This window comes from Pholcus phalangioides, unplaced genomic scaffold (assembly GCF_987345545.1).
Source record: "Pholcus phalangioides strain wild (caught in Gottingen) unplaced genomic scaffold, Ppha-v1.0 ptg000004l_1, whole genome shotgun sequence".
Classification (NCBI taxonomy): Eukaryota; Metazoa; Arthropoda; class Arachnida; order Araneae; family Pholcidae; genus Pholcus; species Pholcus phalangioides.
This window is the reverse complement of record NW_028301597.1, coordinates 28,935,197-28,955,933: the sequence shown is the minus strand read 5'-3', so window position 1 is coordinate 28,955,933 and position 20,737 is coordinate 28,935,197. Positions and strand designations below refer to the sequence as shown.

The 20,737-nt window shown below is 36.0% G+C and overlaps 1 protein-coding gene across 1 annotated transcript in view; it reads right to left on the bottom strand.

Moving 5' to 3' along the window:
- LOC149087055 (frequenin-2-like) overlaps positions 1–17,820 on the bottom strand; it is a 250,475-nt gene extending 232,655 nt beyond the window's left edge. Inside the window, exon 1 of the mRNA XM_089231280.1 lies at positions 17,424–17,820. Within this exon, the coding sequence (XP_089087406.1) occupies positions 17,424–17,487 (64 nt within the window). The 5' untranslated portion in view covers positions 17,488–17,820. The remainder of the gene's footprint in view (positions 1–17,423) is intronic.
- Positions 17,821–20,737: the final 2,917 nt, after the last annotated feature.

Here is a 20,737-nt window from a genome sequence, read left to right as displayed (position 1 = left end):
CAGTCCACGAAAGGTGTTCCGATAGAAAAGTATCAATGCACACAACATGATAAATCAGTCTAGGATTGATGGATTCGATTGGTAATGTTGATTATGTTTAACCCCTTCACGTACAGGCTTATTTCAACACATTTGAATGGGTCTCTATTTGGCGAATCGACATAAATCTGGTAACATTATCCAACCTAATCGGATAATGTTAGCACGTTGGAAAAAGGAAGAAGAAGGGGGAAAGAAAAAATTGAGAAGAAAAGGAAGAAAAATAAATGTTTTCTTCCATTTTTTCTTCCTTCCTATTATAAATGTAAAAGGAAAAAACAGTGTAATATATAAGTTGATAACAGAGTTTTCAGTAGGTTTCTCTTTTCAATATCACTCTATGTGTTACTATTTCGCTCTTACATGTATATCGTGGAAATATACATTATATGTGGGGAAAAAATCAGTAACACAGGAGTATAGAAAGAAAGGAGGAAAAGGAAAAGAAGCTTCTCCGTAGAAATAGAGTTACTACAAAGCTTCGCGATGGTGAAGCGAAAGGGAAAAAAAGAAAAAAAATTGAATATTGAATTTCTTCCACTGGCGTTTCAACGAAATATTTCGTCCGTGATCGCAAAGGAGTTAAAAATGTAGATAAATGTGAAGAAAGCGAACATCAAAAGACATAAAAATTTATACATTTTTATGCTCATGACGTTTATTTTCGTTTAATTCAATTTTTATTGCAAACTATGCATAGTGCACCTACCCCACGTACGTGACAAACTGATGAGTGGTTGAATTCAAGTGATATTTCCGCGTGATTTCTTCCATATTCGGAAAATGTGCATAATCACTAGTAATAGTGATAAATGTAGAAAAACGTAATTAAACTCAACGAGACGATTGGGGATTATGAATTAATATCAATTATAATAATTGTAATTAATAATAATTATAATTAATAGTAATTATAATTAATAATAATTATAATAATTACCGATGTATCCCTTCATCGCAACATATGCAGTATTTTTTAATGATAACTTTTATTTATATATTTTGAATACTTTTATATTCATCTGAAATATTTGTCATTACACATTTTCATTACACGCACATGTTTTACTTTCTATTGTTGTTTTTTTCTCTCTCTCTCTCTCTCTCGCTCTCTCCACAGTAACTGGATTTTCTGTTGTTGGAATGATAAATGGTCGATAAATAAATAACTTATTTTCATCTCGGTGATCACATTTTGCTTAAAATACCGTTTTGCCCCTGGTTGTGAAAACCTGATTCTTTTCTTTTTCAAGATATTTAATTCCCATTTACACTAAATTTGGTCAAGCTGTGACTGTTTACAATCAGGCTAATTTAACTCCATCTCTAATTTCAATAGGGTCACCGTGTATAAGTTGCGGACAAAAAAAAATATGAACCAGTAGGTATCAAATTTATTCATCGTGAGATAATGAGATATCGAGCTCATTATACTAATTAGCATGAACCCATTAACTCTAAGGACGTATTTTAAACTCATGAGTCAGCTTCATTAGAACGGAAACTAAGTTGGTCGATCAACATCGATATTTTGTCAGCGTTCTTGACTTGAAATCTTGAAATCATTGCATCAAATATTTTACGAAAGATTCACTTTATATGAATATTTTTCATGACTCTGCAACACGTCATTTTAATAACTCCAAAACCAATAAAAAACCTAAAATACGTAATTAAGAGAGCAATCATAGAGATCTATCTTGAGCAGTGATTCCCAACGTGGGCGTTAACGCCCCCTGGGGGGCGATGGAATGTTCCAGGGGGACCGTAGAGGCTACGGATATAATACAAATACAAATACAACGCCACAACAGGCAAATTGCCCAACGAGGTGGCTGACTTAAGAACATCATGGATCCCCGAGCCATTTTTTGGAGGCCCTACCTACTACTGCTACACCCCTCCGCCCGCCCGCGGAACCCCCAACGAATCGGTACATGCGGGAATGTGCGTGTACGTGTAGTGAAATCTGACGTGGTTTTTTTTTTTGTTTCTCTGTAATGCTTGTTATGTGTAGTGCTGCCATCTGCCACCAGTTTTTCTAACTATGAGTGAAGTGTTATGATTCAATGATTTATCGTTGTAGGACTGTTGCTCTCTGTGGCGAGACTTTTTAACGGGGAGATCGGCTCGCATTTGCGCCTTGAAGTTGGGAACCACAGAAAACCAACTTCAGCCGACCACCACTGTGGGGTCGAACCCGGATCCTCGCATCGCGAGTCCGTCACTATAACCACTCGACCACCACAGGGGCATTGACATAGAATTCTATAGGTTAGATTGCGTCGGGGGGGGGGACGATGGAAGAAAAAAAATTCTGAAGAAGGGGGCGATGGGACAAAAAAGTTTGGGAAACTATGATCTGGAGCAATGATTCTCCACATTTTTAGCTTTAAATACCCCCCACTCCGGAAATCGTAGGAGGTTTTCGTATTTCTATCCCATGTGCATGCATTCAGGGGGGGGGGGGGGTTCCCACATCTCAGATATTTGTTGAAGGTGTTCGTACATCATAAAATACATTTAGCTGGCTTCCCCCTTATTTATGCCTATGAGGCCTAGTGTACCCGTAGAAATACGTACACCTGTAAATGCGCAGGCTTGTGTACCTTTGGAAATGCGTCGAAGCCTTCCCCCTAGAAATACGTAGATGCTTTTCTCATCCCTAGAAATGTGTAGCAAGCATGCGAAACCCTGGAAATTTCGCCAGAAAATTCAGTAGGTACCTCCTTTACACCTAGAATTTCGTAGAAGGCATTCTAAACATTGAAATGATCAGACTTGCTTACTCCTAGACATGACTACAAAGATTGTGTACTCTTCGGAATGGTTAGAGGGTGTGAGTACCCCCCTCGAAGTACGTAATAAGCTCGTTTTTCTACATATTTTGCAGAAACTTTCTTTCAAACCGATCACAAATCAGGTCTATTGCTATATGGGCAATTTACTACCTAGTGCCGAAACTAATTTTTAGCCCGTTTTTATTACTTTCCGGTTTTTTTCCACACCATTACTAGTAATTTTTTGCCTTATGGCTCGTCACGTAAACACCCCACCCCATAGTTAGCTGGAAGTAACAGTCTATATACTATTCCCATATACTTACATTTTTGAAAATCATAATAACAGATCTCATCATGTAGGTTTTCCTATGGATATGATGCCCAAGTCAGGTTAACATGGACCCATGGTGTAAAGATGGACCTGGTTCTATGGACAGCTTTATTGGATTCCGAAAGCACATTTTCCCACCACCATATCTCACTTGAGAACTTTATTTATTTATTCACAACTCTCTGTGACCCCCTTCACATCACTTGTGTATATATATATATATAGTGGCTCCCCCTTTCATCTTATTTTCACCCGTGGTGCTCTCCCTAGAATATCTCAAGACCACGGGGGGCATATGACCCCCAGCTTGAGAACCTCTGGTCTAAAGGATAGTTAAATTTGGCTAAAATGACTTTTTTTCATTTCTTTTACAATTAAGTGTATTGCCGGAATTTATTTGTTTTACATTGCTGTGTTTGTGATCGCTGTGTCAACCCACCTTGCCGCATGCCTGTAGAAGTGGGAGGGCGCAGAACGTATTGGATAATAATGGCATGAGTGGCTGCATCGGAGAAAGTTCGAGAATATTTCCAAATTCCAGATACACAGACTTGTATGTCAACCAATGTCTATAAAGTGATAAAATATCCGATGAATTTCTTGGATGATGAAGACAAGTGCAACAGCCGCAAATCTGCACTTATAATCCCGCTCAGCCAACACCCCCCCCCCCCTCTGTTTCAAGGAGTGTTGTCTCAGCAATTATTTCCGACAACTGGTCTCTCCACGATCATTTCCAAAACTTAATCTGATCTAGATGGGAGTCTACGGCCACAAAAAAAAAGCTGATTTCTACTCTTTTAATCATCTGGTTAGTCTGACGGTAAGTTGTGAAAGTTTCATGGAGTTCTCTCTTCGTCAAGTCCTTCTCTAACTACTATTTGGACACGTTTTAGAAAATTCTAGCAAACTTCCAACAACCGTGAGATCGAAATTTGTTGTCAAAAAAAAAAAAAAGAGAGGAAACGCAATCGAGTTCCCTTTCAACGGGCTATCTTAATTAAATTTTCGGTGTTGAGTTATACGTGGCAGAGCAAAAGAAAAAGCGTATACTTATCTATGGGGGTAAACTGTACCAAGAAGATATTTTCTTCGACTTCCATCAGATTAAAGTTTAGATATACAGCACTGTATGTACACAGCTTTATCTGTTTTTTTTTCCTCAGCAAGTAATCGTTTGAACTTCGTTTCACCAAAGACGTTGGAGTCGAAAAGTATACAGTGACAGTCCGTTATAACGAGGACGGCTTATAATGAGTATCTCGAGTGATTTTTAAATAGCTAATGTTAAAGATACAAGGATGACGTCACTCTCCGCTACCATACGAAGGTTTTAACAACTGGCTGTTGCGAAGATATATTTCGGAAAGAGAGAAAATTCAACTGCCCCTGCGGGGAATCGAACCCACGTCCTTTCACTTTGAAAAACCTTCTTACCTTGTTAAACCTTGTTAAAACCTTCCTAATGTTAAAGATACAAAAAATATTCGGTTATAGGGAGTTGAAAATTAAGAAGCATTCGCTATATAAAGTCTAAAAAATTCTCAAATTGCCAGTTTTTCCTTCTCTCACTTCAAGAATCAAACATGACGCTTCTAATCATGGCACATGCCTATCGTAAAAATTGCTCCGAGTTGCTTCTAACAAAGAATGAACACAGACAGATAAGTCAAATTCTTTTTTACCGTTTCTTCTTATTTTCGAGAGTTTCCTAACTATATACATGGGTTATGTGATGGTTTCGTTCGACTTTTATCTCTTCCAGTGGCTAAGAGACCATGGGACCATAAATTGCAGTTTAAAGCTATTTCCGAATGACTACTACTAAACCAAACATGCACTTCGTCCACATTCCTCTGCGGAATTTCTAATTAATTGAGGCATGATGGAATGTGCATGTACGTGTTGTTAACCTAACATGAAGTTTGTTACTGTATAATGCTAGTTAAGCGTAGTGCTGCCAGCTGCCATCAATTTTTCCAAATGATTGAAATAATCGTGCTTGAAAATTTTACGATCAGCAGGAATATGTTGACGAGTCTATACAGTCATATGGGAGTGAGCAGTGATATAATAATTGCGAATTTTAAAGAATTTTAATTGTTCGGCTGGTCGACTAAATCACTTTGATTATACCAAATTCTATGCAAAAATATTTTAGACCTTAAAGATTTAACTGCTATGAAACCAAAAATTAATTTCACAGCTGGAGTTCTGCTCATTTGTTAATATCGGAACAAAATTACCTAAAAGACATTTTATAGCAGATAAAAAGTAGCAATTTTCTACAATTTTATAACCTGCCAGAGCAAAAAATGGATATTCGCTTATAATGTGAAGTCCGTTAAAAGACAATTTTCCTCGAGATTGTTAACTGTCGTTTTAATGCACTTTTACTGTATTTAAAATATGAAGTTGATTTAAAGAACATCTATTGAGAATTTTATCAGGCCATACAAAGCCATGATAATAAGTTAATAATGAAATGAACCATTTGAATGAAAGATTTGCACTCATCTCCGACATTTTTTTTTTCTTGTATCATTATCACAGGAACTTGATTACATTATAATAAGATGATAACTAATATGATTGGTTGATCCCATAACTCCCATAGCCGTATTTTACAAACGAACCGTTGATCCTAGAGACATACTTCCATTTTGAAAAGGTATCCAAATAACGTGCAGACCTCAGATACGTCATTCACGTTGCAATAACTATACAACCCCTTGCAACATGATTGGCGTATCTGAGGTCTACACTCAATATGGGTACTTTTTCTAATTGGAAATATGCCTCTAGGATCGACGGTTCGCCAGTAAAGTGAGTGAAGAGGAATCGTGGAATCACCCTCTACAGTCACGTTCTCAGCTATGAATTGAAATCAGTGACTGTGATAACGTTATTGGAAGTATGGGATCGAAATCAGAACAGCCGAGTAGTAATTCCCGACCTCGGGGAAGGTTGAGCACTTTTATGAATGCGTTAGAAGGTAACGCACTCCTACAAATGCGAAAAAAAACTTGCATCTTACAATTTGTTAAAAAAAAATAGATTGCGTACTCTCTCTCTCTCAATGTAAATTGTTCCATAACTAATATTTTTCACCTTTTATTGCTTCAATTGTTTTCTTCACCATCCCTGATTATTTTTCGTCTACCTCTCAACAGTCTGTCAACCACAGGTCGGGAAACACTGTTGTGAAGTGATTAAGTATCCAACTTCAATTCGATTCAATTCTATTCATCACATTAAACGTACATTATACAAAAGAAAGAAAATCTATCCGAGGGATTGTTGTTGATCCATTTTGCTGGACATAATCATTGGTAATTTTCAAAGTAATTTTCAAGCAATAAAATTTTGTATTATTCACACCACTTCATTACAATAACTAGCTGTGTAAACCGCATCTTTCTGACATCATTATCTGATGAATTATTGAATTTCAAAAATATTCTCTTCACTTTCTATGTATGTCGAGATGCTATTTATCTGCAAATTGATATTTTCGAGCAACTAGCTCAGGGGTGCACAACCTCCGGACCATTGGTCAGATGCAATCCGCCAAGGGATGGATTTCATCAGGTCCCCGACGGTTGTTTCGGTAGAAAAGTATCAATATACACAACACGATAAATACCTACGGTGACAATATTTTTTTCATAAAAATGCGGGATATCACAAATTTTTTTTTATGGCAAGTAAAGTTGCTATTTACAGCCAAAAAAATTGTCAAATGCGAATAAATTTGCCAACAAGTAAAATTGTTAAATATTGCTAAAATTGCAAATCGCGGAAAATGATGGGTACTGGAAGTGAAAATGTAATCAGCCTAAATAACGTATATTTTTGACAAACGTGTGAGATGAATGTATATTTATTTGATTATAATTAATTATGATAGTCTTAATTACCATAGTATAATTTATAAGTCATGAAAATATTCTTAATTCATGATTGCAAAAATTCGACTAAGCCGTATTGAAAATAGGGAAAAAACTGGGCATTTTATTATATAAACAAGTTGGGGTGACCAAATTTATGGGAATATCCAGCAAAATATGGGTCACATATGGTTACTCTTTATATACAAATTTCTCTCCCCCCCCCCCTCCCCCAAGTGTCAGAATACCGTATATTTGGAACGCGGACTGAAAATGTTGTGCACCCCCGAACTACACAGTATCACAAATAACGGAACTGATAACTAAGGCAGGCAACTAAGTACAACAAAAGAGCCTCGTGACATTGGATCGAACGCTAAAATCCCAGTTTCACTGAAGACACTTGAAGGAGACTCATTCATGATACGTTACGACTTGTCAAGGCTTGTACCCCATCAACGGCTCTAACAGCATGTCAATGGTTGTAAGGTGTATCAACATCGTAAAGACTCGCGAGAGGCTATTTAAACAGTGAAGATCCTTTCGCTACTTCGTTTCTCATCAATGCAATAACTGTTACATATAAGAGGATAGTTGTTTGCCAGATCATTAGTACAAAGACTCGAGATAGATAATTTCGATGAGACGATCCTGCTAAGACTGTGTGTTCCATCATCAAAATTTCAAATTGCATCAAAATTTTAATTATTTGCTAAAACTTTGTATACGAAGATATCTTTCTGTAGAATTTCAACGGAAGGATTGCGCTTTTACAGATTAACTGGGGCCCGCGGGTATATCTACAGGCATTTGCCGACGATCTGGTATATGTTATATCCGGCGAAGACCGTATAGCAATAACGGATGAAGCATAGACAGTGTTCGGAAAATTGAGCAATTGGCTGGCTAATAATAAACTACAAATGGAAGTAGAAAAAACCCGCTTCTTGTGGCTGCACCCAAAGAAAAAGATGAAACCTAAGATCTGCATTGAAGGTATACGAATTCAACCGTCTCAGATAATACGATACCTTGGTGTGTACTTTGATAGTAAATTGAACTTTATGGCGCGCATCCAAAAACAGGTCGACAAAGTAAATGGCACACTGCAATTACTGCGCAGATTGGCCGGATCGAAATGGGGAATGCAGCGAGCCTTTCGCAACATCTTGTATAAGACTATTGTACAAAGGCAACTTTCATACAGATGAGTCACTTGATATCAGCACCCAACTTAAAAACAAAAGAGAGCTCTGGATATCGCACAGCGTCTCTTTCTTCTATATGTTACAGGAGCATACGTTACAACCGCGAACGAAGTTCTGTATGTGGCTACAGGCAACCCAGCTTTGAGTATTTACATGGAGTACGAGGCTCTTAAGATCAGACTGCTACATCTTGAAAAGGACATAATATTGGACGAGCAGAGAATTTCGTCAAACCAATTTGAGCAGCGACATAAGCAATGGCTGTTTCACCCAAGCAGAGATCTCACCAAGTCTCAAATAATGCCATTTGGTATTGATAATATAGATTCCTTGGGCTCTAAGAAAATATTCACTGATGGCTCTAAAACAGAAACGGCTACTGGCTGCACGTATGTGGTTCTAGCGGAAGATGGTTCAATAGAGGAGCAATGGAGTCGAAGGTTAGCTGAAGAGAATAGCGTATTCCAAGCCGAGATTTTTGCGATACTCAATACTGTTAAACGTGCGGAGGAGATGCTTTGTCCAGTAACAATCTTGACAGATAGCGCATCTGGCCTCCTAGCCATACAAGATCCTCGTTCACCTAACCCTGACGTACGAAGTATTTGCCTTATCCTACGCACTCATGACAACATAAGGTTAGTCTGGGTCAAAGCGCACGTAGGTATTGCTGGAAATGAGAAAGCGGATCAACTTGCCAAGGAGGCGACAACATTGAAAGACTTGGTTGTTCTACCTTGGCCGAAGAGTCATGCCCGCTATATCTTGAAAGACAGAATGCTTCATCTTTGGCAAGTTGAATGGAACAAGAACTCAACGAAAGACACCTACAAGATACAACGTCGAGTGGCTTTGCGCAAGTGTGTATGGCCGCGAACAAAAACGATCCTTTTAACTGAGCATGGTCCATTTCCGACATACTTGCAGCGCTTTGAACGATTATCTCACAATGCTTGTAAGTGTGGTGCTACGGGCTCGCTATGGCATTACGTCTGCCAATGTCCCCACACATCAGCGTTTCATTTTGGTCAGATGTCCCAAAATCAGATGACGGCATTCAAAAGAAGAATACTAAGAAGTCCGATGAACTTCTCGCGCATTCAAAATTTGATTCAATTTTTAGACCGTAGCCTATATTTGCTGCACGACAAGAAGGGTGGACTACGGAAGAAACAGGATGAATTACAGCCTTCCAGACCAGTAAAGCTGATACCAGGGAGAGTCTACAACTTGCGGCCACGTAGGGGTACTGGAAATTCACGAAACTGATACGTCGTTGAACGGCGAACTTTATTGGAGAAACTATAAACACTTAACATGTTAACGTTGTGAATCAATACCACCCATAATTCAGCTAGCCAGCCGATGTAGCTTCGGGAATGATGAAAATCTCCGCATTGCCCAGGAGAATTAAGATGTAAGATACTTATGGAACAGGAATGTGTGCCTAGAATGAGCTAAAACATCTGGGTGTCCGAACATTGGCTGACTTGGACACTTGGACCAGGACATGTGACGCAAACATGACATCGATTCGTCGTTGTACGGCCTACACGACTAGTGACATCCAACAAACGCGGACGGACCGCCACCAACGGAATTTCATTATCGAGTCCGGACGTGCCAAGGACGCTATAATATCAATTTAGATTTCAATTCTTAGATCATGATTTATCATAATTATTCCATTGGTTTATACTCCTGTAATTGGACTTGTTATTCTGTTATAAAAATTTATATAGCTATATATACATATCCATATTTAATAAAATTCCGGATGCACCCATCTTTCTGGAACGCTTGTTCAACCCTTTTTGACTCGCGGAGCCCTTTTTGACGTATAATTTCTATGGCGGAGCCCCATAGGCATATTTTTTACTTATTCATCAGAGTAACTGATTTATTTTTATTATTTAAAAGTATTAATAATTATTTTTTTTCAAATTAACTTTTTTTTTTATTTTCCTTAAGCGGCCGCGGAGCCCCTGGGGAATGCATACGGAGCCCCAGGGGCCCAAGGGCTCCACGGAGCACCAGGTGAGATCCGCTGCCTTAGACACGTAAGACGCTTTCTTATCCCTAGACACGTAAGACGCTTTCTTATCCCTAGACACGTAAGACGCTTTCTTATCCCTAGACACGTAAGACGCTTTCTTATCCCTAGACACGTAAGACGCTTTCTTATCCCTAGACACGTAAGACGCTTTCTTATCCCTAGACACGTAAGACGCTTTCTTATCCCTAGACACGTAAGACGCTTTCTTATCCTCAGCCATGCACATGGCTTTCTTATTTCCAAACATGGATAAATAGCATATCCCTAGAAGTGAAGGCTTGCTTATATTTCTTACACCTAACAATGTATATCTTTGTAGAAGCCTTGACGTCTTGCTCTTCCCAGGCTTGCTACTTTTATGGAAAGGTATTAGACTCCTCTATAGGTTTATTTTACGTATATTCACTTAGAGAAGTTGAAAAGCAAATCAAAAATCAAAGAAAGATTCCGAGATACTGTTTTGTGAAGGAAAAATCTACTAAATCTCGTATATGCAAACTTCACCAGTAGACGTAACGACCCAATCCCATTAAATCGATTGTGAAGTACATAATAATATACAATCTTTTTTTTTATTATTACGCGAGAAGTCACATCATCACCGACTCTTTGCTTTCCAAATGACTCGAAGTAAACAGTCAAAAGCAATAGAGGAAGAAGGGAAGTCAAGAGCAAACTTTAAGAGAGGCTATATAATATAGGCGTCGCCTGTATCCTTGAATGGGTGACCGGTAATTACCTTAACCCAACCTCAAAACTCTCTTAAAACGTTATATATTTTTCTTTTCTTTTCTTTTTTTTCGTTCTCTATTCATTATTGTTATTTTATTCAGGTTTGACGTTTTTGACGATGGCCAACGCCCATCGGTGGGTCAAATCGTTTCTAAAGTGAGTCCCAGACGTCGGTGAAGGACGTAATCAAGCGTGTGTGAGTGAGTGTGAGTGTGTGTGTGAATAATCTCTTCTCTATTTTTGTGACAAGCGTTAACCTTTTCGATGTAGCTTACGGTAACTCTTATAATATCTTAAAATAAAAAGGAAGAAATTCTTGTAAAAAAACGTGCCAAATTCATGGGCAAATTAAATCTGAATATCAGGAATTCTTCAATTTTTTTCATCAACTCCCTTTTATAGTGAGAAACATTTTACACAGTCGTATTAAAGGATCAGAATATCCGAGAAACTTGGCTCGTGGCAAACTATTCAGGTGTATCAAAAAAAATAATCCGCAGTAGTGGGAAAAAATGAGTAAATTAGTAAAAATAATAGCAAAATCATTAGTAAATTTCCTATACATTTTCAAGGAATACACATATCTGTCACTTTTATCCGGAGACCTCCTAGGTATTTCTTCAAGTTACATACGTATGTCTAGAATCTAGGTAAATACGGATGATGCTTCTACAGCAGAGTTTCCCAAACTTTTTGTTCTACAGCCCCTCTCCTTCAGAAATTTTTTCTCCTCATCACCCCCTAATTTGAACCAACCCATAGGATTCTATGTTATACCAGAAGCTTTTAACGCTTACGAATGTCTAGAAATGAACAAGCCTTTTACGAAAGTCGAAAGTCTAGGGAAAAACAAGCATGTTGCGCATTCCTAGAGAAGCACAGAATCTATGCATTTTATGGAGGTAAGCACACCTCCTATTCATTTTTATGACTACGTATTTCTGGTGGGGGGGGGGGGTTCGTATAAGCTTCACACGCATTTATAAGGGCTCCGTGAGCATTTCTATGGGTATGTAAGCTCCGTGCGCATTTCTAAGGGTAAGTAAGCTTCGTACGAATTTTTAAGGGTAAATATATATACGCTTTTTTTTTTTTGTTACGCATTTCCTAGAGGTACTTAAAGTATGAAAATTTAGGAACTTCTGCATTAAAAGTCTAGTGTGAGTGAAAATGTACATATTGCTGTACATTTTCTGATTCTGAAAGTCGCAGACTTATTTGAAGATGGAAATTTCTGGGAAATGGGGGAAGCCACATTCTTGGAGACATGTTTGGAAATGCAGACTTCTTAAAGACTCATTAGGAGACGGCAATTTCTTGGAGATTAACTTAAGGATGGCAATTTCTTGGAGATTAACTTAAGAATGGCAATCTCTTGAAGACCAATTTGAAAAGATAGCAATTTTCCTCTCTCTCTCTCCCTCTCGGAGGCCTATTTGGAATAGGAGATAGTGATTTCTTGAGGACTTGAATGAAGATGGCAATTTTTCAGCGATTAAATTTAATATGGCAATTTTTCAGCGATTAAATTTAATATGGCAATTTTTCAGCGATTAAATTTAATATGGCAATTTCTCTTGGAGACTTATTTGACGACGACAATTTATACAAATAAAAGGCCACAACGGGCCTAACGAGGTGACTGATAAAAAGATGCCAATATAAAATATGAATGGCAAATGTATCTACCCAAAATAAGAGCAATTATCACGGAAAACAACTAATAATTATGATAAAATATAATGCACTGCATATAAAAACTATGGTTGTCTTATCTAAATATGGGTAGTTTCTCGATTTCTTGGGGACTCATTTGGAGATGGAAATATCTAGAACAAGAAATGATGATTCCTTGGTGATGTAGATCACAATTGATTGGAGTAGGAGATCACAATTTCTTAGAGGCCTATTCGAAAATAGCAATCTCAACCATAAAGATTTTGCCCACGCCCACAAAGCTGTATCAATGCTGCTGCTTCAATTCATCATCAAGATCAAAGATCGTACAAAACGCGTTTTCCCAAACAGTCAAAACACATACAAAAGTTTCCTGTTTTCGTGATTCTCAGATCGACGGATTCTAGATTCACACACATAAAAAATGAGCAGAAATACAATACTAAACGAAGAAACTGACGTTCATTTCATAGAAATATTTATGCAATAAATCGTTTTCCATTCGGATATATCTTTTTTTTTTCCAACAAAAGTGTAAATGTAGTTTTATTATATACTACTGGTATATTACTAAATTGACTGGAAACATTTATTTGATTTATCGAGGAAAAAGCAAAATAAACAGATAAATGTGGCTTCAAAGTATTGTCTATTACACAGAAACGTCGCAGTGATGGCACTCAACCGGAAACACATGGACCATATATTTACTCCGTTCATCCGCTCAATAGCTTTGCAGGTTTCCTCACCGATTAAAAACTGATCGATATATTTCCAGTGAGTCATCACACAAGAGATGGCGCCAGTGAAGAAGAAGATAAGACACACACAAAAAAATAGATAAAGAGAAGTAATAGTAACGCAAAAAATAAAATTATACAAGGGACGAAACATTCATAGATAGATCAACTCGTTCATTCTTTTCCGTTTTTAGATGTTGCAGGAAACATGGCGAGCTTTTCCTTGACCCTATAAAAAAGGAGTTTTTCCACAAATTTCAGACGTTAGTGCATGTTCCGTAATCCCGGAACCTCTGTAATTAGTTTCCTATAACTGCATTAATACTGTACTGGAAATATTATTATTCAGTATTTGTCTTTAATCATACCGTGGTCGTTTTTTTTCATATCGATAGCTATTAAAAAAGTCGATAAAATTATATTTGTTTTGGTAGACTGAATATGCCCATGATCTAGAAGTAAAATGCTTGAGCATTATTGATTGGTTTATTAAATCGTTTCTAATATATTTTTTGTGTTATTTGGTCATACGTAGCGTATCACCGTGTTATTCTCTATGCAAAGCTTTTTCTGCAACCCATAAAATTGCTAGCATCATACTACAATCGTCTAATAGGAATTGAGCGTGTAAAATGAATCGGAATATAATGTCAATAATTATGTCCAATAACATTGGGTATTTTTAATTCATCACGATGAATAGGACTGAAATTATGTCCTCGTCATTATGATTATAGTCACGATAGCATTGAGCAGAATATTTGATTTTATATTTTGTTTATAAAGAGAAGTATTTTTATTTACTATATTATATTAATATTTACTATATTATATTAATATTTACTATATTATATTAATATTTACTATATTATATTAATATTTACTTAAATATTAATATTATATAGTTAATATAATATTATATAGTTAATATAATATTATATAGTTAAATATTTCTCATTTTTGACAATAAGAATATTATAATATCAATAATCTCAGTTGAATACGAATTAATTTAACAAAGGATTTTTTTAATATTTTATGAAAAATCACGTTTATAAGATATAGCTTGATATCCCCTTATTGCGTGTATATTGAGCTCCAATATGCATTTTTTGTAACTATAGATACAATTAACCGTTACTTTATTTTCATTTACAAGTGGAAAACTCTATTTGAAAAAAGAAAAAAAAATCACGTAAATACAACTTTTTAACCTTTTTGTTACTTTTTCGGAATTTGTTTACTTCGTAATTAATAAAAATAAAATCGTTGATTTTCAAACGTCATCTTCGTGTTGTCAGCGTTTCATTTTAAAATTTTCGAACCGCACCATCCCCGTTACATTTTCTATTTTATATCTTTAAAGAGTTTTTCTTCAGGAAACAAGTAACTTTTCCCTTTATCTCCTATTAAACATATTATTACTGTTTTTTGTTGTTTTTTTATTGCAAAAATTGAAATCGCGGTATAGGTTTTCATGTTTTACAGATTAAGTATCCGATTTATGGCGCTATCTGTTTTTGAACAGTAAAAAAAGGAATTTACTTGTGCAAAAAAACTATGCTAAACTCACATATATATAACGTATTTCTATCTACCTTATAAATGTATTCTTATTTTAATTTTTTTAGATTAAATATAAAAAACTTTCTCGTGTGTAATCTCATATCAGAAAAAAACTTAAATCACAATAAAGTTACCTTAAATTATTCGTTAAATAAACCCACCACTTCATGCGAAATTAAAGAACAATGTACCTGATTTAAATTGTGATCAGTAACGTTCACTGACGATCGTGATGTGTTATTAAGCACATTTAATGCCATTGATTCCAATAAGGTAAATGAAATATTCGCGATGCAGATCAAACCAACAAATTACTAGTTAGTCTAATTAATATTTTTCATTTGCTTAAAACCCGTGGTTTTCCTATTCTCTCGACGTTTATCGCAATAGAACTTCGATAGCTAAGCATTCCATGTGACGATATAAACTCACCTGAAAAGCAGCTGAAATGTTAGAGCATTGATTACAAACTAAGAAAATTCCGTTTATGTAATAAATTTCACATACAATGCCACAAATTTTGAGTATACCATTACAAATCGAATCAAATGCATTATTATAAATCCAAGTTTCGAACAGTTTTGCGGGGGGAAAAAATATTGGGCGATTTTTTTTTTTCAGAATTCATTGGCATTACCTCTTGGAATCACAGTACCGTAATTTCTGACGTGTATAGCATATAGTCACTTATGAATTTAGCAAATTTGACATTCGAAGACGGACTGGAAGAGATTTCGACAACGAGATTAATTTAGACGGCAGAGTTCTTGCATTTATTCATTCAGCTACTACTTCAGCTACATGCGGATTATACACCGCAGTGGCGTATAATCCGCATAAGATATTTTAATTAACCAGTAATGAAATCTTAATGATTTTCTGTTGTGATATTCTCTTTGTCTAGAATTTGCGATTTACATATTCTGTCCTTATATATCATTCTTGCATAAACAAATAAAGTATTATTATCATAAAATCGTGAGGAATGAAAGAACACGGTTTTTTTTCCCCCTGAAATAATTTCGTTTCTTCTACTTCCATTCATCCGCCATCTATGAACGTTTAAGGAGTTATTTTTTCACAAATTTATTTCTCAAATATATATTTCTCTTCCAATTTTTCAGGGGCAAAAAAAAAAGGTACAGGTTATAACTAGCGATGTAAAATAAGCTCTGAGAAATTCAAAAAATTCTTTTACGGATAATCCACGAATTATACACAGGAAATTACAGTAACTTATTCTATCTTTTTAATACCATAAAATGATGTATTCTGTTTAGACTCTGTACGCCCTGAAAAAAATGTATCTTCCTCTGTCAGCCAGTCAGTAATGTATTCTGCAAGTCTTTTCCATCAACACTGAATGTTTATTGATAACATAATGATATAAATTTGATAATAAAAAATAAACATCTCAATATCTGAAATAAATAAATGCGCAGTAAAACCACTTTGAAGGGTCACGTCACTATGGGACATATCTACGGGCAGGACAAATCTAAAAAAAAAATTGCAGATTTAAAATAATACATGCCCGAAACAATACTTTATGATTGTTACGGTAAATGTGATAAATTTTGGATGCTATGCATACTTACCAATCGTCTTGGTAAGTTTGATAAATTTATCACTTTTACCGTAGATTATGCATAATACCCTAGTGTAATTGGTGAATTTGATGAATATGAAAAAAATTCCAAATGAGTCTAGTAGGTGTGATGAATATATATATAGTCGAACCCCGATATAATGACTACAAATTTTACGATTGTACACTGATATAATTTTACAATACATGTATGAATTATCGTGTATAGTACACACATCACATAATACGATTTATAATGTTCACCAGTGACGCTTGGGTATTATGCATAATCACCGGTAAAAGTGATAATTTTCTTTAGTACTTATAAAATTCACCAATGACGCTTGGGTAACTATGCATAATCACCGGTAAAAGTGATAAATTTAGGAAAATTTAACTTACTGAAATTATCAGCGATTATGCATAATTACCGGATATTATATATTATAATTTATTTGCTATCGTCGCGCGTGTGTTTGGAATAAAATACGCGTCAGCAATGGGTTTTTCCAATCCCTGTTATTAGACCTATTTTTTCTGGTTGTATATTATCACAGTTCGACCTCTTCTACATGCCAAATTTTGAAGAAACGGGAAAATTAGCCCTTTCAAGGAGGTTTTACTGCATTCAACATAATTTCATCAAATCAGGAAGTAATAAAATACTCAATTTGCTCGAAACACAAACAGTAAAGTTCACAGATACTAAATTACAGCATTCATTATATTCTCATTGGTTACAAATATAACGCAGCTAATGATAATCATGTATATAAGTATACACACACAAAATAATAATTAATAATTACTCACAATATGTCTCCTTTGCTAGTTTAGCCACGACTTCTCCTTTGAGTTTGCTATTTCCTTTTCCCATGTTTTCTTCTCTTTTATATCTTTTTCACAACACAAAAAACAAATCGGAAATGATAAGCAATATCAATGATGATAATAACTGTATTATAGTGGGAAATTGTCTCTCGAACGAGAGAGTTATTTTCTGAGTTATTATGGTTATTTTTCCTTTCTTTCCTTGGCTTTATTTTCTCTTTTTTTTTCGATTTTTGTCTTTAAATTAATAATTTTGAAACAAAATTAAAGAGAAAAGTGTCCGGGGGCCCCGAACCACAGCCAACGAAAAATAAAACACACACACAACACTGAAACACCAACCGTCTCTTGCTGTGTCTTTTTAACCAAAGATTCAACAGTCCTCGGCTATCGGATTCCGGTGACGCAAAGCGGTCGCTGAGTGGCGCCACCGTCGATACATTTTCCCGAGGATTTTTCTCCGGAAAATTGATAACATTGTGGAGGTTGTGGTGAGGGTATGGCGGTGTTGTTTTTCCCTATTGAAAATAGGGATAAATCTGGGAAGGGGGAAAAAATAATCTATAGGATATATTTATGCGTTACGGTAAATGTGTTAAATTAGTAATTATGCATACTTACCAATCTTCTTGTTAAATTAGGTAAATTTCTAGCATTTGCCGGCGAATATGCATAATACCCAAGCGTCGTTGGTAAATTTGATAAATACTGAAAAAATTATCACTTTGCGGGAAAACAGATATTTCCTGGAATTACACCGAGTTGAAATCGGAAAGAAAAGTCACCTGGTATCCGCCGGATGAGCAATATTCGCTAAGATATTTGAATTGGAAAATCGGATAAAAGTTATGAGAGAACAGCAAAAACTAGCGGACAACGCTCCTTTCCCTCATATATACTGTTCTGCCGCAACTTTTCTCAGATTTTTGAAATCGAATATCTCAGCGAATATTGCAATTAGAAACTTGGAGATCTTTTTTTTTTTGTTAGCCACAGGGCAACAACTTTCTATATGAAGGTTTTCAACAGCTGGCCGATGCTAAGATGAATTTAGGAAAGGGGGAGGATTCAATTGCCCTTGCACGGAATCGAATCCGTGTCCTGTCACTTGCCGGGTAAACGACCTAGCCCACTACACTGCAAAGGCAGCAATGAATTATCTCTCTTTCTTAAATTCATCTTCGCATCAGCCAGCTGAAAAAAACCTTCGTATGGCTCGTGCGGAGAGTGAAATCACATCCTCGAATTACTCCCTAATTAGAGGACAGAGGGACCGTATAAAAATTTAGGTTCTTTATTTTGTTGCACACTGTATTTTCACTGTCAAAACTTTGTAAAGGGTAATTTTTGAACGCCTTTTGAGCACTTTTTAAACTGAAACTATGCCTCTACAATGGACCGTTGATGAGATAACGGTCGCATTAGCACTTACAGGACACCCTCTTTAGTCTCAATGTATTATTAAACTAGCAAGAATTCCTAAAAAATAATCCTCCAAATTTTTCGAAACTAATTTTTTTTTAAATAAATCGTAAACTGTCGTGTCGTCATGAGATGAAATTGTTTCAATGATAGAGCGAGAATGTGGAGCATCGTGAAGGAAAATAATGAGATCTTTTCATTGTGATAGGCTTCGATTACGTCTCGATAGTGATAGGATAAATATACATGACATGGACTGCGATATGCATATTGGTACCAATTTCCGCCGTTGAGAAAACACTCATCAAATCACTCAAACCTGCAGGCACCGTGACGTTGCATGAGAAAAGCTGGATATGAGCAGTGCTGTGTCGTGTTTGCACTGCCACACTCTCCATTCTCTCACTACTTTTCCTTATATTACCTTTCCAATACTGTGTGTTGTGTGTTTGCCCACAATTCACTCATGGGTCGTCGTATCTTGTGTTTATCTCTTTTCCTCTCTTTTCTTAGTATTATACGATTTTATTTATATCCCCCCCCCCATACGCACGGTAAAATATAATATTTATACGTTAAGGAAGGGAAGGGGTTTAGTTTAAAAGAAATTTATAGAAATTTCACGATAAATTTTGAAAAATTTCTAATTTTTTTCTTAGTCTGTACAGTCAACTCTCGGTTCACGAACAATTTGATTTACGAATAATGATTCTGTTCACGAACAATGAAAAGTGATTCGGTTCACGAGCTATTCTTGGTTTACGAACATACGGAAAGGACTGAATCTCGAGTGAAGGGTATTTCAGAAGTCTGGTTATGCGGCAATTTTTTTTTTTATTTGAGAGAATAGCTACTTGAATTTGATCGATTTACAACGCAAATATAAGCCAGTGATATCATCTGATAGTCATATTTAAGACAAATCTAATGATGGCACTCTGGTTTTAATACCCCTTTCGGTCTGGGCCCCAGGCACGTGGCTCGAATGTGTAACGAAATTGTTTTACTCTACATCTTGACAAGTTCGCAACTCAAATAGACAAGATTGGTATCGTCGGTTAACTATTCCAAAGAAAAATCCGATGATACCAATTTCATTACCTATATTTCATTATATCTGTACCTATTACCAAAGGTACGCACGTCAAAACTTGCTACCGTGTCTACGACACAACCTACTCCATTTTTTTTTTTCAATTTATACTATGTTTAACTGATTTTTTACTATAATTTATACTATGACTGTACTGTAAACTAGAGATGGTGTGAATATTCGGTTACTATTCGGTATTTGGCCTATTCGGCTCTTTTGCCGAATATTCGGTTCGGCCGAATATCTAAATAAATCTAAGTACATCAAATCAATTCTACAAAATTATATTAATTGGAATTTTTAGCGAATAAATTTAAAATTTGCTGATTATATTTCATTGTGTGGTGTGTATATCTCCTTCGTGAGGTCAGGGTGTATTTCTGGGATAGGGAAAATATAAAACTTAAAACAGAACCCTACAGCAATAGGGTGAAAGTGAACATGAATTACAAGTTAAGTACACTACTGAAGGATGTATCCAGACAAGATACTCTGACACATCGCCTAAGCGTACGAATTTTTCGGATAGCAACGATTTTTTCAACAATTTTCTGCCTCAGCTAATGCATGTGGATTCGGCTAACAAACGTTTTAGTTGATATGGATGCATCATCTCTCATAAAACAGTTCGTCGTGAGCTAAATCTTCGTGCCAATCAAAATGAATGCAATGAGTAACTGTCACTTGAGCCAGATTAATATTTTTCCACCTCCGATTCGCTTCCTAGATAACCTTCTCTTTCAGAGAGATTTTAAGCCATTTGATGTATACTGAATGATTA